At 48.2% G+C, this 16,559-nt stretch overlaps 1 protein-coding gene across 1 annotated transcript; it reads left to right on the top strand.

Moving 5' to 3' along the window:
* Positions 1-13,438: 13,438 nt before the first annotated feature.
* Positions 13,439-15,540, top strand: GPR27 (G protein-coupled receptor 27). The gene has a single exon (XM_075158443.1). The coding sequence runs from the start codon at positions 13,529-13,531 to the stop codon at positions 14,669-14,671; it is 1,143 nt and encodes a 380-aa protein (XP_075014544.1). The 5' UTR covers positions 13,439-13,528; the 3' UTR covers positions 14,672-15,540.
* The last annotated feature ends 1,019 nt before the right edge of the window (positions 15,541-16,559 follow it).

The raw sequence follows: 16,559 nt of genomic DNA, 5'->3' as shown, positions 1-16,559 counted from the left end.
AAATGCCTCTGATGGGAACCACACGCTTCAGTAAAAACCTCCAGATTCCACTATTAGAGAGCTGCTCATCATTTAAATGTTATAGCTCAGGTTAAAAACAAATTATTCTGTTATAAACAATCTGAGCTGCAAGGAACAATATAGAAGTACAACGCCCACACCTCCGAGACATGGAGCGAGTACCAGGCGGCAGAGCCTGTATCGTTATTCCAAATGAGACACGTAAAGCCTCCATTTATTTCTTGTTTACATCAGTCAATAACAGGCTTCACAGTGGCACAAGGTATATTGTGAGAATCTCAACTAACAATAAATTAAACTGGTTGTGGAGGAAGGGCAATCACAGGATGCATTGAATTAGCACATCCTTTGCCTACAGAGATTTCTAAGAAGTTGTGACACAGAGGGAAAAACCAGTCTCCTGAGATGGATCTCACAAGGAAAAACGATGGTGAGAACAACCCCGTGATTCTGCTTAGCCACCTCATGCTGCCAGCACATCTTGAACAAAATCCATTCAGAGATTAAAAATCCCAGGAAATTAATAGCATTTTCAGAGAGATATTTATATGGCTTTATTTTAAAAAGTATTTTATTGATATTTGCCATATATCTGGAAGGTTCCTTTTTAAAGAAACCCCGGTGATGCCTTCTCCTGTGCTTTTGTACCTTCTCAAGCAGATTTACCATAAACAAACTGTGTTATGGTGCAGCCCTGTGCTACAAGATGGTGAAAAGGTGAGATGAGTTGCTTAAAGCTCACCATCATGGAAGGGGCTCCTGGCTCCATTCCTTATGCCTTCTCCCAGCCACATCCTCCTTTTGCTTGCAGAATTCTCCAGGTAATCAGATAATTTTCTGCTAGGGCCTTATAAAGCAGGACTGTGTGGCCAAGAGCAGGAGTCAGCCAGTAGTTTAGCTCAGCTGATTTCAGATGGGTAACAGCTGAAAATTTCCAAGGTAACGACTGGGGGAGAAAAAAAAACCTTGCAGTGGGCAATATTGTTCTGCCCCATTCTGTGTGCTTCTAGCACTGCTTTTCTGCACCCAGTTTCAAGCACCTGAACCTCTTTGCCACAGCAAAGGCCCAAGCCACTCCACGTTGGGGCTAGTTAGAGCTGAAGCAGGCATATTACGGGGGGAAGAAACAATGAATACTTCATAACTCTTCCCATGGTTTTACTTGAGATTTAAATCCCTACTCTTATAATCCTTGCTGATCCCAAAATCTTGACAGCAATGGGTATGTTACATATGCTTGAAACGTTATTTGCCTGTTCCAGTAGCTGTTCCCATAGCCCCTGCTCCCAGCTAGTGCAGGGAGTTCCCGTGATACAAAGCAACGGCGGTTCGGAGGGGCAGACTGCTTCTTAAAACCGCCACTGGCAGTTGTGTACCATCACTGTGGCAACTGCAATGCCTGTGTACATGAGAAACATTAGGAAAGCATTAGCCTTATTTTAGCTATATTCTAATGCAGTGTAGCACCTGGAAGGGAGGAAGGGAACAAGCACCATATGAGCAGTCATATTTATTTCCACACTGGAAGTGTTCCACAGCTATTTCCGAGGTGATGGGTACAAAACCTTAGAAAACATCCAACAGATAACCAGGTTTTGTTTGTTCAGTGCTCCTGATAGAAAATGAACTGCAGGGAATGTTGGGCTATACCTCTCTCCAGCTGAAGCTCCTCTTTTTTACTCCGAGACAGAGCTAGTTGGAGCACTTCACGGACTTGAGGGATGGCTCGAGCACAAGCCTTGGCTGCTGTGCCCAGCTGCTGCTGCTGCTGCCCTGCTGCCTCGCAGGCTGAGCCAACAGCCATGAAATGTAATTTCTCTACCAAACGCTGGTGTCACGATCGCTTGCTCTTGAAACACTGCCTGGCACTTCAGAAGCATATTAAATAACACAAGAGCTGCTTCTGAGAGGTTCCCAGGAAGATAAACTGATCAACCGAGAGCTGAAGCAGAGGTGAGGATGAAGGGATTTTATTTGATATTTGCTTCCAGAGGCTTAAATAAATGTTTTTTAAAACCTAAAACATGATATTAAAAGTGTTGAATCCCAACGCTTTTGGCAAAAGCTCCCTCATCTAGGAATGATTTCATATCAGCCAAGCTGTTAAGCAGAGGTTGCCATGGAAACAAGTTATATTCAAATGATATGGCCAGAGATATACTGTATTTAGTGAGTTCTTCATTTGCTGCATATTGGGAACGTGTCAGAACTAAATGATATTGCATAACTTTGTTTTGTTAAAAACAAACTGGCTCACTGCCCCTGTTTTTCTGGCAGGCTTGCGTCCAGTCCTGCCTGGGACGGAAAGTTTCATGCACAGTACCGAGCACCGCTCCATGGGAGAGGCTCCTCACACAGCTGGTTCCTGCAAACTCCCCTTCACTGAAGTCTTCCTTCAAAGGCATGAACCTACCAAAATCAAACGGGCAGAGGAACCTTTCCTTAGCTTGTACAATTGACATTCACTGGTCCAAAAAGAAGTGCAGTTCAAGTAGATCCTTTCCTTCCTTACTAAAAAAGTTCCTACATATGCATTGTGCAAGTCTAAAAAAAAATCTATATAATTACATAAAAGTAAAGCCAGTTCATGTGTTCATGGGCATCCTGTAAGTGTCCATGTCCCCTCTGTAAACATAGGACTCCTATTAACTTACTGTCTGTGAGTGATGCTAGAACAAATCTCAGAGAGGACGATGTGCATACTGAATTTGTACATCTGCTTTTTTAACTGTGGAGCTGTTAAAAAGTGCAAGAATTTTGTTCGACATGCTAGGAGTAAATGCGTATTTTTAATATAAAAAAAATTAATGGAATAGTCCTATAAACAAAATCAAATCGCCTTTGGCCAGGAGACTGTGTGGAAACTTCAGCCTGAGAAGTGAAAAGAAAAATGAAAGACAAAATTGGCTCCAAAATCACTATCCTGGGAAACACTCTGCAGCGTTTTTACAGAGCAGCTTCCAAAGGAAAGTGTTTTAATCAGTCTCCCACGGGATCAAGATTCCTGATTGCCCAATAGAAGCTGAGCATTAAGTAAAAGAAGTCAAACAAAAGTAAAAACTTACCCTTAAAGTTGTTACACAACTGAACACACTGTAGAGTGCTTCACAGGAAGGTGATGGCATCTCATAAGCTCCGGGTCCAGGGGCCTGTGAAAACTGAATGGGAGCTTGCTCACTTCCAGGGCAGGTAATCCTAAATTTCACCAAGCTTTCTCTCTTTACAGTTTATAAAGGAAAAACCAAGGCCAAATAGCTCCTCTGGTATATGAAAAAGCACATCACAGGACGGACTTCTGCCAGGTGTGAACATGAAGAAGGCAGTACCAGTCCTCTACCCACCTCAGAGTTGTGCGCTAGCTGGAGCGACATCAGTCTTTCAGGATCTTTGATGCACTGCAGAACCACAGCTCTCTTCGGTTACCATTGCTTGTGAAGGGAGGCTGAGCCTCATCCAAAGCCCTATACAGTTAAGTAAAGGCATGTATTGACTTAAATATGCTTTAGATTAGACCTTTATTCTTTACCTAGCCATCTTCGGGGAGCTGAACTGGCTTGACTGAGCATCCAATCCGTGCATTGGGTATTATGAGACTTGAATTTCTTTCTTACCTTTGGATACTAGGCTTCTGCTTTCATCCCTCCCCCTTCCCGTTCCCCATGCTTGTAAGGCGCTGGAGCTATCTCAGGTGCTAAAGAGAGAGATGCCCAGCAAAGGTTGAGGTCAGGGGCATAAATGCAAGACACCTGACAGACCTCAAATCTAAGTTATATGTTGGAAACAAGCTCCAAACAGCTTTCTTCTCCATATTTCCCAGTAAAATATCTGCAGTGTGTTTCACTTAGATATCACTTCCCCAAACATGGGCATCCCAAAATAGCATTATCCACAATGCTATTCTGTGTTATATTAAACCAAAAGGAATGTTATTGGCACGGCATCTGGCATTGGCTTTGATGTGGAACATGAGCTTAAATACTGATCTTTTTTTACAGGCATCCCAGTATACAGCTAAAGGAAACAATGTGCAAGAGTCACATCCTACACACGGAGCAAACCATGTTAGCCTGTACCGCAGAGTAGGCCTGGGATTCAAAGCCTCATCTACTATGGATATTGTAAAAAATAAATAAATTCTAAAATAGAAAAAAACACAGAAAATAATATTTTTATAGGTTTTATGTTCACATCTTCCAAATTATGAGTTCAACGCTGCTCTATGGTTCAGCTCATAGGGGTCACGCAACTTTTTGCATCACAGTCCAGCAAATTCTGTGCCCATCCAAGCCAGCAAAGCCAAGGGCCCCTCTGGAAATAAACCACTAGAGGGAGACTGACTTCAGCAATGTAACACCCACAGGGAGAAAATCCTGCACATTATTTTAAAAAATCAAGATTCACATAAAATGTGCTCCCTATAGCTCAGGTCAGAATTACTCTTTGTGTTTCTTCTTCACAAATAAAAGTGGCTGAAAGTAATGGGTCAAGTTTGGCTTCGTTACTGTAAATTGAGGGAGCGTCATGTAAATGGGATCAGGCAGTCACGTATTCTTCTACTGTTTGTAAGAAAGGTTAAGCTGACTCTATTAAAAAAAACCACACCAAAAAAATACCCCAGCCACTGAAAATACTAATAGCTGTATCCTAGCAACATCACGGATTCCATGTGGACTTTGTTCTGGAGTCTACAGTCTTATTTCATCAAAATTATCGACTTTCTCGAAGTCTCTAAACGACCATCAAAAAACAGTTAGTGCTTAAAAAATACAAACATTTAATTAGTCACATTAGCTCCCTTTAAAATCAACATCAAAATTCCCACTTTATTTATTGGTAGCAGAGCCGGGTCCCTCCTTCGAGAAGAAAAGCTGCAAATGGCCCTACAGAACTTGGCAGATGAGGTTTGTTTCCCAGGCTGGACTCACGCATTGCATGGATGAAATTCATACAGCTCTCCATGGTCCTCCCAATCATCACGTCCTTATTGTAAGGTAATTCAGTTGGCATTCAAATGATATACAGAGGCTTTCTACAAGGCTTTTGTACTATGCGCATAACCAATGTCTTTTTTTTTTCCCTAAGCTTTGTTTTTATTTAACCACAATAATTTTTTTCAAGATCACAAAGAATGTGAAATCCTCTTGGATCTTCCCAAAAGCCCATACCCTGCTGCTCTCAGGTATGAAGACTTCAGGTTTAACACAGTTCTGGGAGGTTTTCCCTCATCAGCCCTGCATCACTGAAGTGAACTTTATTAGATAAAACACAAGAGCAAAAGGCCAAATAAATAAAAAATTAAACCACCCAACCCTCCCAAAGAAAAACCCTTCACACAAAAGGAACAAGCAAGAAAAAAATCAACCCAACCCCACACAAATAAGCTGTTTGTTATCCTTAACAGCTTGCATGATGATCCGAGGAGTCCTGGGGCATTTTGGTACCAAACTCAGGTTTTGGGTAGGCTCAGATTTTGGTCACAATTTTCACTCAGCTCACAGCTTTTCTGACAGTTTTTATCTGTTATTTCAAGCTCTGCTTCAGTAAGTTAGCAAGACCTTTTACCAGAGAGAAAGCGCTATTAAAATAATAGATTCCTTTTCATCAGCCTTAAAAGCTCAGTTGATAGGATAGCATGGTAAAAAATGTTTCTCATGCTTTACTTAGCCCACAAAGTTGGTTGAGACCCATGAACACTTCTAAACTGCAAAACCTTTTTACGTGCTATTTCTATAGTTCAAAATTAAACGATGAGAGAACGCCTGTGTTGAAGAAGTAATTTAAATACAGAAGGGTTGGTTAGTGACTTTCAGCCCTTGAACATGAAGCCGGTGATGGCTTGATTTGAATTCCAGACGTAATGCTGAACTGTTTGTACTGCTTCAGCAGCAGTGGTGGAGACCGTTGAGCGGACCTCCGAACCACTGCTCCCAGTCACGGGAATACGCTGCTGGATTATTATCCCGCTCCAACACCCTGGCAAGGGCTTTATCTAAACAGACAACACCCCTTTAACGAAGAATTTAGCATTCGACTAGTGTTCGTGGACTCTCTGATATTGTTAAATCTCACAGGTTTAGTCAGATTGAAGGTTTTTGCATTGTTCATCCTTTCATTTCAACCAGCTGTGAAGGGGGAAGGAGCCATAGGCAAGGAGGGGATATCCATTTGCACCGAGTGCCAAAATGAGAGAGTAGTTCTGGCTTCAGTCTAAGATGTGCACAGGTATAAACCAACAGGAAAGGTAATATATAAGGACAATAGAGCAGCAAAGAAATCAGTTTTCAGATTTACTCAAGTTGAAAGACAGTATCAGAAGGTACTTCCAGCACCTCAAATAACACTTCCCGATGATTAGATTAATTCCAAAACTGCTCCAAGGAGAGGAACTAAACAAAAATTTGAGAGTTGCATACCAAATTATGTTCCTAGTTATACCTTGAAAGAGTGCTGTTGGGCTAATTTATACCTGGGTAATATGTAAAAGGGGGAGGGAAAAGTAAAATACACAATGAAGATGAAGACGCTTTGACTAGTCAAGCAGATTTTATTTGAAGTCTCTCTTTAGCATTTAGTAAGAGTAACAAGGCAGCCTGTTGACCATTTGCAGCAGGATTGCTTTTGATGGCAGACACTGTAGACAGCGAGTGGAGAACAGCAAGGGCTGAATTCATACTAAGGAAATAAAAACCTGCTTTCACAGTGACTTTGAAAATGAACTTTCAGTTGTGCATTACTACTTTTTTTTTTTTTTTAACCCAGCGAATTTTCTAGACAGGCGTTCATAGTAGGTCTATCCAAAAGCAGAGAAAGGATAGCAATGGAAATAAGTTGTTTCATAATCAAAACAGCCACCTTTTGTTCTGAAGCTGCCCACGCCGTCCATGGTGAATTTGCTGTTGGGTGCCAAAGGCCATTTCACCATGACGAGGGTGGTGGTTTCATCCTGTACCAACGAGATGCGCAGCCCCCGTGCAGGGAAGGCAGTCTGCAAGGGTTGAAGTCAGTCACGCAGGGAGACGTGACAACACAGCATGTAAAGCCTGTTGTTGCCTTTTTGTCCTGCTGCCAGGTTTTACCTCAGCCCGTGGAGACGGCTGCAGCACACATGTGTATGCACGTAATTAGGAATACACTTATTTATTGCAAGACTTTATAACCCCTCCTGCTAATGAAGAACTTGGGGCCTGAGAAGCAGCACAGCGGCAGAGCCAAGAGCTGGCAGGGCTCCTAAAGGCAATAAGCTGCTTATCTCCGGCCTAAGGAGTTTATAGCACCCATGTATCTCCAAAAGCTCATTAGCTCCTCAGTAAGCAGCTGAGACATTAGATGCACAAGCAGAACAGCAGTGGCTTGAGGTTGCTACAGCACAGATAAAACTTCTGGGGTTGGCTAGTCTGCAGCAGGCCGGTTCAACAGCCTGAAGCAATCCCACTTACGTATAAAGTGGAGAAAGCCTGATCTTGTGAAATGCTTCTTAGTATCCAGCTTTGCTAGTAGGAGAGCGCGTAGCTAAAACTCAGCCCTGAGGAGGGCTGCAGCCACCTCCCTGGTACCCACCGAGAGCCGAAACCAGCAGGGCATGGCATCTCCAGCATCACCTGCCACGGCAGCGGAGCAAGCCATGCGCCCTGACACGGCTTCACATTGCATCCGCTTCTCCCTCGCCCTGCGCTCCTCGGGTCACTCCCTGCCTCCAGGGCAGAGGGTGGGAAGTGCAACCCAAGGAGATGGTCTGTATCCCGTGAGAGAGAACTATGGAGAGAGGAAGAGAAGGAACAGGAAAAGCTGTGCCTGGGGAGGTTCCCCCGGAGATTTTAGAGGAATGGCTTTTTGTAGCTTTCTCGGCATGTCCGTGGGACTGGAATCGCAGCTACAAGCTCCTGTAGAAAGCCATCATGTCAGGGATATTTCCTATCTCACTGCGGCTATTCCCCATGTCACAGGGAAGCTCTTCCACAAAAGAGCTGCTTCTGAAGAACGGCATGTCACCAACAATTCAGTGGGTTCAGTTTAGCAGAGCCAGCGACAGAAGTGAGCAGGAAGGAGCTATTCTTCCCCTCTGCTTTTCTTCTCTCTCTATTGAGCAAGGTCTTTAAAGACCAGCTCCCTTTGCAGAAGGCTACAGAACTTTTAGCAAGTGGCATGCATGGAGGCATTCACAGCCATGATACCTGTGTCTGGTTATTTCCAGTCAAAATAATCTCCTACTCAATTATGGAGAAGAATAGAGAAGCTCAGCCTGACTCACAGTCACATGGGGGAAAAATGAGAGGAGTTGTTCAAGTTCAAAACGTTCAGCTCGCTGTGGAGGAGGATTAGTACCGCTGTGGAAGGAGGTTTTCTCTCCCTCTGCAACAGCACAGCACTAAGGGATCGAAAAGACCCGAGTCCACTTCCCTGCTGTGCCAAATATACTCCTCCGTTCTTCTCTCCTCCCTCCCCAAGAGAGCAGATGAAGTATTAAACAGCCAGGAATAAGCCCTTGAAAGATGTGATAGCTAGCTGTCAGATACCTCCCTGCCAGATAGCTGCAGCTATGTGACTGTTCGCCTGCAGATCCTCTGCTGCCATCCAGGAAATCGGGATTCAGCAGTGGCATTCGTACTCTCATCCGCTTCGGTGTCATCTGCACATTTTGCACGACCGTGCTAATACTTCCGTGAACAAAAACACATCCAAAATGTTTCATTAGTGTTCTGCTGAACACAGATCCAGCCTCTGCTTGCCCGCGCTCTTCCCGACCTGATGGCAGTCCCCAGTGCCCCATCCCCAACCTGACATCTGGACCCTCTGCAAGCGAGAGGTAGGGTGGGGGTTTTCCAGCGTTGGTTTAAATCTGTCTTCATTTCACTGGCATGTACCATGGCTGCGCCCCAGTTACAGAGGGCAAGCATGACTCTGTGCAAAGCAGTTAATTTGGGTAGTACTGTAAATTTTGCAGACTTAAAACTTCTCACACTGTTTTTCATGTTAGCCGGTGCCCAAACATTACCTTAATGTGTCATCTGCTGTTCTGTCGTTGTCACAAAGTATTATCATGATCCTTGTAAACACCCACAAACCTACCTCATTCTCTCTCTGCACTCCCTCCTCCCTTTGCAGGGATGAGCGATGGCCACAGTTACACCGATGCCATTCCCTAGGCTGCAGCCTCGCTGTTCGCTCTCTAGGGTTCATATCGGCTCTCTCTCCCATCTCACAGTTGGATTTTAAGTTCCCTTGGAAAAGGGACAGCTTTTTGTTTTGCTTATGTAGCACCCTGGTCCCTGACTCACTCCGTTAGGTGCAAAGATAACACAAATAATGAATGTCATCCGGAGAGCTGCCTGGGAATTACAGGAAGCTGGGAAGGAGGATCCAAATCTTCCTTGTGCCAGCATCCGACTCAAGCCTCCGTTATCCCTTTCTGTTCCAGACTGACCTTTGCATCTCCTTGATTACTAAGCCTGAAAACTTCTGCTTGCCTGAATTATGTGTGATGGCAAAACTGTTTTGGCTGACTGCTCTTACCTGTCCTGCTTCCCAGTGGCATCTCGGCCATGGAGGGGCTCTGGGTTTGTCCTTCGGGCATGTCCAGACATTTCCTACTTCTTCCCTTATGTCACACCAGAGATAACACTGATTTCTACTACAGTAGTACCAAGGATACCGGACACTTCTCCTTCCAGAAACATTGTGCAGAGCTCCCAGACACAAGAACACAAATGACACCACCAATAATAAACAGCTAAGGCTTCGGGAAAAATACCGGTGACTGGTGGAAAGAAGGCAATATGCCACAGTATTTTCTGTAAGAGTTGGTATTTCAGCTGTCTTTCCCGCTCGAGGCAGCGAGCAGAGAACGTGAAGAGGCAGCCAATTCAAGTAAAGCACACTGAAAGGTCAGAGGAATCCATCTAGCTTGTGCAGCACCATTTTGTAAGCACAGAATAGCTCTTCATTAAACTCATTTTGTGAAAGTGATTGAAGTGAGAAAGGGAAATAGCTTAACGCACTCATTACAATCTCTGGAAATTACCTGTTCCCCACGACTGCTGCGATGGATCTGGCTTTTGTCCGGCTATGCCCAAATCAATATACACCCAGTGTTTTCAGCCTCTGCCTGGGCACCGGGGGCAGCAGCCCGGTGTTCCAGTGCCGTGCCGTGTCCAGGGATACACCCCTGCACAAAGGTGCTCCCGCTTGGCTGGGGGTTGGATGCCTGGCAGAGCCGAGCAGCACCGAGGGCGAAGGCTTCGCTGTGGGGATGTCGGGGCAGCCCCTGCAGCTCCTTTGACTCTTAACAGTGGACACCTCCCCAGGCACCGCAGTCCCTGCGGGCTGGAAGAGCTCCCGGAGCAGCTCTGCAACAGCAGAGAGGTTACTATATACCCTATTTCTCACTTTTTTAGTCAAATACTGTAAATGTGGCACTGTCCTAACGCCCAAACTGAGACTGAGACTGGGTGAGGAACTTGGTTGAACCTGATGAGTCTGATGCAAAGAGGAGGTGAAGGACCCCGAGGTGCAGGCATGCCCTGCCTCCACGGGGCACCTGGCTGGGGCTCTTCCCCTGGCAGGGAGCAGGCAGGGAGATAAGAACAAGTGCTGGGGTGTAACTAACAGGCAGAGTTATCCTGGTGGGTCTAACCCCATGTCAGCCCCTTTGGGAGGCGAGGAGCCTGCTTGTATGAAGACTGTTAACCCCCTGCCCCTTGTTTTCCCCATTCCTTTTAGCTGGTCCTTTAGCATTGCACCTCTCAGCCAGCCCCGCAAGGAAGCTGGCCCCAAATTCCTGGCTGACTCCATCCATAGCACTACATAGCAGCCCCCGCAGGGAAGCAGGCCTGGGAAGATGGATGAAACACCATTCCCTGCCTGCTCTCCCCTCACTACAGGTGGGAGAAAGATGAGCTAGCAATTTGCTGCTGGCCTGGCAAGACAGCAGTGAATTACGGCAGCTCCTGAGCCAGCTCAGCTGCGCTGGCGAGCGTTCAGGGAGAGGAGAAACCCTACCCGCAGGCACGGAGGAGGGAAGCAGGTGTGTTATTCCCTTTTGCTCACTTGGTGGCAGAGATCACAGAGCTAACACGGGCCATAAGGTCTCCTCTGCTCTTCCGAAAACCCACGCACCCCAAGGACAACCGATCCTCGTACTCATGCTTGGCAAAGCGCTGTGGCTGCTGGCACCCTGCCGTGGGAGACTCTGTCAACGCAGTCCCGTGCTGCACTGGGGGCAAGCGAGGTACGCAGTGTCCCCAGCTCCTCCAAAAGACACCGCTCCTGACGCCGGTGACAGGACTGCTGAGGGGACACCGAGCACCCGGCGCTCAAGTCACTGCACGAATGTGAGAAACGCCTTGAAAATTGCACAAAGCACTGAACAACCCGTGGGCAATTCTCTGTCACAGTAAAACTTCGGTGCAAATGAGAAACCTAACAACTGAAAACAGCTCAGATGTACTGGTAGGAAGCAAAAAGCAGCCTCAATTATCTGCCACTTTTTTCCTCCCTCTCTGGATTTCTTTGCTCTCCTAATGCTAGCAATAAATAACAGATACAAACCAGATCCACAGGCAAATGAAATCCTGCGTGTGATACAGATTTCCCTCAACACATCTTTCAGCCAAAGCCTGGTTTTGGTTCCACCACTGTTTAAATGGCAGGAGTTCAGCAGAGCTGCTCTGGATGGCTGGTGGCACGATTGAGGTCAGCGCCTGGCCCCCGCCAGATGCAGTGAGACTTTCCGAAACCAGCCAGAAAGATCTGCTCAAAAGCTGCTCCTCCGACATCAGCTTTTGGGGCTGATGCAGACAATTTAATTGCTATCGTTTCTGGAATAACGCTGAATTTACTGATGGCTTTTAATAGAATGCTCAAAAAGGATTTCAGATGTGTCCTTCACAAGAGGCCATCAAGGAAACTCAGTAATAGTATGATAATTGCATTAGCATCTCCAGCGAGCCCAGGGCCGCACGGTGGTGCGTGCCTTACAAGGCACACAGAGAGGCCTTGCCCTACATACACAAGGATGGCAAAGTGGAAGAGCACAAGGATCGGCGTCTCACCAGCCTACGTTAATTAAACTGCCCGTTATAAACCCGCACCAACGCTACGGGTTCATCAGCAGCAGCTCTGTGCTAGTTAGGCCAAAGGTGTTTTACCTAGCTCACAAAAACCTGGCCAGCCCTCTGTGGGCTCTGTGTAACTGAGCCTGGGAGCTGGGTAAGCCCCTGCACAACGCAGGAACGCAGAAAGCATCCATGTGGGTTAGGGACCTTTTGCCATCTCCCTTCCCCTTCTGTCTTCTTAGGAACCCCATGTCAGACCCCAAATCTCTGGCTCCTGACTTGCAGAGGCAGCTTTTCCTTGATGTTCACACTGAAACATCTGCCATGCGAGCTTGCTGCAAACCTCCTTCCCCTGCCAACCTCCCTGCTCAGCAAGGGACCGCGCCCGGACGCGCCGCTGCAACAGGCGCTACTGGACTTGCCTCCCCTGCGTGCAGAGAGAGTTAAGTGGCTATTTGGTACAGGTAAATCTAGCAAAAGCACACTGGTGAGCGTGACACAGGTTTATCACTAATGTATGGATATACTGGATCAATACATGCATGCGGTAGGTATCAATACGCGTGTATATGGGCATATATACACCTGTGTCATGCGCACACATACATCAGCTCCATAAGCTATAAACGGCTTCACCCCTCCGCCTCCAGGAGGGGACGCGGGGGCTCTCCCCGCCACACCGCAGCGGGACGGCAGCAGCGGCCGGACACCGCACCCCAGCCCACCCCGGCGCCGCAGGGATGCCCGCGCTCACCCCGGGTGCCCCCGAGCCCCATCCCGGCACCCACCCCCGCCGCCGCATCCCCCCCGCTCCGCCCCGCGGCGGCGGGAGAAGGGCGGGGGCCGGCGGGGCCCCCGGCTCCGCTCCCAGCCCCGCTGCGGCAGCGGGACCTCCGCGCCGCTCCGCGACGCTGCGCGCGTGACTCAGCCCCGCGCTCCGCAGGGGCCGGGCTGCGCGGGGGGCGGAGGCAGGGCGGAGGGAAGGAGGAGGAGGAGGGAAGGGAAGGGAAGAAGGAGCGAGGGGGATTTACCCCATTGTCCTCGGCGGGAGCTGGGCAGAGCCGCCGCCGCTGTGCGCAGGCTCGGCCGGCCCCTCGCCCGGCGCGGAGGAGCAGCTCGCCGGCGGTAAGGGGGTGGCTCCGCGCCGCTCCGCGCCTCGCCCCCCCCACCCAGCGCATCCCCCATCCCCATGGGGCGGCGGCGGCGCCGGGCGCGGCCCTAGCGCGGCCGCGGGGCGGGGGAGCCGCATGGCCCGCGGGGAGCGCGCCGGCAGCGCCCCGCGTCGCCGGAGCGGCCGGGGCGGCGGCGGCGGCGTTGGCGGCGGCGGCGGGGGGAGGACGGCGGCGGCGGGCATGGGGGCACCGGGCGGCGCGGCCCTCGGCCCCGGCGCGCTGCCCCGGCGCTGAGACCCCGGCCCTGCCTGCGCGGCCCCGCCGAGGAGGAGGAGGAGGGACCCGATGGCGAACAGCAGCGAGCTGGGGAGCAGCAGCAGCCCGCACCTGCCCAGCGCCGGCGGCCTGCTGAGCGCCTCCGGGCTGAAGCTGGCCACCCTGGGCTTGATCCTCTGCGTGAGCCTGGCGGGCAACGTGCTCTTCGCCTGGCTCATCCTCAAGGACCGGCACCTGCACCGCGCCCCGTACTACCTGCTGCTGGACCTCTGCCTGGCCGACGGGCTCCGCTCGCTGGCCTGCTTCCCCTTCGTCATGCTGTCGGTGCGCAGCGGGGCCGCCTGGCCCCACGGGCCCCTCAGCTGCAAGGTGCTGGCCTTCCTGGCCGTGCTCTTCTGCTTCCACGCTGCCTTCCTGCTCTTCTGCGTGGGGGTCACACGCTACATGGCCATCGCCCACCACCGCTTCTACGCCAAGCGCATGACGGGCTGGACCTGCCTGGCTGTGGTGTGCATGGTGTGGACCCTCTCCATGGCCATGGCCTTCCCCCCCGTCTTCGATGTGGGCACCTACAAGTTCATTCGGGAGGAGGAGCAGTGCATCTTCGAGCACCGCTACGTCAAGGCCAACGACACGCTGGGCTTCATGCTCATGCTGGCGGCCGTCATCGCCGCCACCCACTTGGTCTACATTAAGCTGCTCTTCTTCATCCACGGCCACCGCAAGATGAAGCCGGCCCAGCTGGTACCGGCCATCAGCCAAAACTGGACTTTCCACGGGCCAGGAGCCACTGGCCAAGCAGCTGCAAACTGGACGGCCGGCTTTGGCAGGGGGCCCACGCCGCCCACCCTCGTGGGCATAAGGCAGGCCACCCACAGCCAAATCAAGAGGCTGCTGGTGCTGGAGGAGTTTAAAATGGAGAAGAGGCTCTGCAAGATGTTCTACATGATCACCTTGCTCTTCCTGCTCCTCTGGTCCCCCTACATCGTGGCCTGCTACCTGCGGGTCTTCATTAAGGCCAGCTCCATCCCCCAGGTCTACCTGACCACCTCCGTCTGGATGACGTTTGCCCAGGCAGGGGTCAACCCCATCCTCTGCTTCATCTTCAATAAGGAGCTCAGGGTCTGTCTCCGAGCCCACTTCCCATGCTGCCAAAGCATCCAGAGCACCCAGGGCACCATCCTTTGCGATCTCAAGAGCTTTGGGATGTAGGGGGGCTTTTCTTTTTCTAAAAAAGAAAGATGGATATCATTTTCCATGTTTCTGCATGTGATCTCAAGAGAGTGTGACCTGTGGGGGACATACTAAACCACCACCCAGCACCCAAACCTTAGGCTGTAAGAAGCTATTTTATTTATTTTTCTATATTTTGCGTATGCTCTCTTCAGAACATAAAAGGTTGCTGTCTATGGGAACAGGTACTTGAGCAGAACACCCCCACACCTTAGGCAGTAAGAAGCTGTTTTTCTTTGTGATTGTGTGGTTTTTAAAAACAAAACAGGGCTCCGAGTTTCTGGTCTTGCTTCTAACGTTTCTAGACGTGATTCCAACAGATACGGATTAAGGCCATGACATTTTTTTGTTTTCCTATTCCTGTCTGTTTTGATAAAGGCTTAACAATTTTACTCATGTAATATTTGATAAGGGCCAAGACAATTTTATACTAAAGTTATTTTTGATGACCTCAAGAGGTGTTGTTTTATTATTATTTGATTTTAAGTGAAGAACAAGAAGAGGACGTTCCTAATATGGTCAGAAGTCAGTTTTTGGTGGGAGCTGTTGGGTTCATTCATTCTCAAATGGTTTGAGTATTTGAAGCAGTTACTTATAACTTTTGCTTGACATGCAGTCAGTGTAGAACTAATTTCAATTTTCTTGTTGCACTATTCATTTGGTAATATTTCAGAACTATTTGTGAAACGTGATTTTAAAATATCAACTTTAAAAATAATCAACTATAGCAGTTTTTAAAACCTAGATTGAAATTCATATTTTACTGCCTTTATAGGAAGTTATCTACAAACCTGGGTAATACTTGTACATTTTGACTGTTTTCTTTAATAAAATATTGAAAACCTTTACTGTATGTAATTGTTTCAGAATGGCAGCATTCTGCTTTGCTGACAAATAACTTGTGTATGTGGAAGGTTGTATGTCTTGTGTCTGAGTAGATTTCACAGCTGAGGTTATTATGGACAAGCACAATCCTTATTTGCTGTTAGATCTCAATTTAGGTGTTTATACCAATAAAAGTGACTAAAGCTATTTTTAAGAAGACTTAAGTTCATGATGGGCAACAGGTTTAAATAGCAGAAATCTTTGTGTCTACTGAAACCAAATTTCTGTTTTGGCTGATAGCTCCTCTGTTAATGATAGAAAAGAGTACGTGCGTGTGGGTCGCTAATTTTAGTTGGCAAAGCAGGTTTTTAACATGGTGGCTTGGTTAATACTGTACTCATTTGTAAACTATATTCTTGACGGGTAATTTACATTTATTAAGCGTGGCATTGTAACCTGCTTTATTGTTCTACAAAAACTCCTCTGAAGTATTTAAACTGTCAGCCTGATGGCAGGATCCTGACACAACTTTTTAGCCGTCTCCGAGGAAGCTGTGCCTGACGTGCTTTCTTTCTGACTTAACAAACATTTAACAAACATTGATCATTGCAGTGCTGCGGCAAGTTGCACACAAAATGACAGAGATAAGCTCAATTTCCACGAAGAAATCTGCATCTGTGCTAAGAGTATTTCTGTAGAGAGTAGTCCAAAGTTGGTAGATAACAACTGAGAAATAGTTGTCCTGACTGTGAAGTGAGCACAGAAGAGACGTGTGACAGATCAGAAGAGGGCGAAGGTGGCAGCTCCAGATTTAGGCAGGGAATGAAACTAGGGGAGGCCTCTGGTTTGGTTTTATGTCTTGCTTTCCACCCCCAGGTCAGATTTGAACACCTGAGAGGCAACATTTCTTGAAGTGCATACTGAGAAGTTTGCAATTCGGGCTTTCAGTATAACCGCAGAGAAGGCAGGCAGGGGGAAGGTGGAGCTGTCTTGATACTGCCAGAGCTGGGCTAAGAAATATGACTGTGGATGGAGTCTCTTG

The sequence above is a fragment of the Calonectris borealis genome, chromosome 10, assembly GCF_964195595.1.
Source record: "Calonectris borealis chromosome 10, bCalBor7.hap1.2, whole genome shotgun sequence".
NCBI lineage: Eukaryota > Metazoa > Chordata > Aves > Procellariiformes > Procellariidae > Calonectris > Calonectris borealis.
The sequence above is the reverse complement of the archived record's forward strand: the minus strand, read 5'-3'. Positions and strand labels throughout refer to the sequence as shown.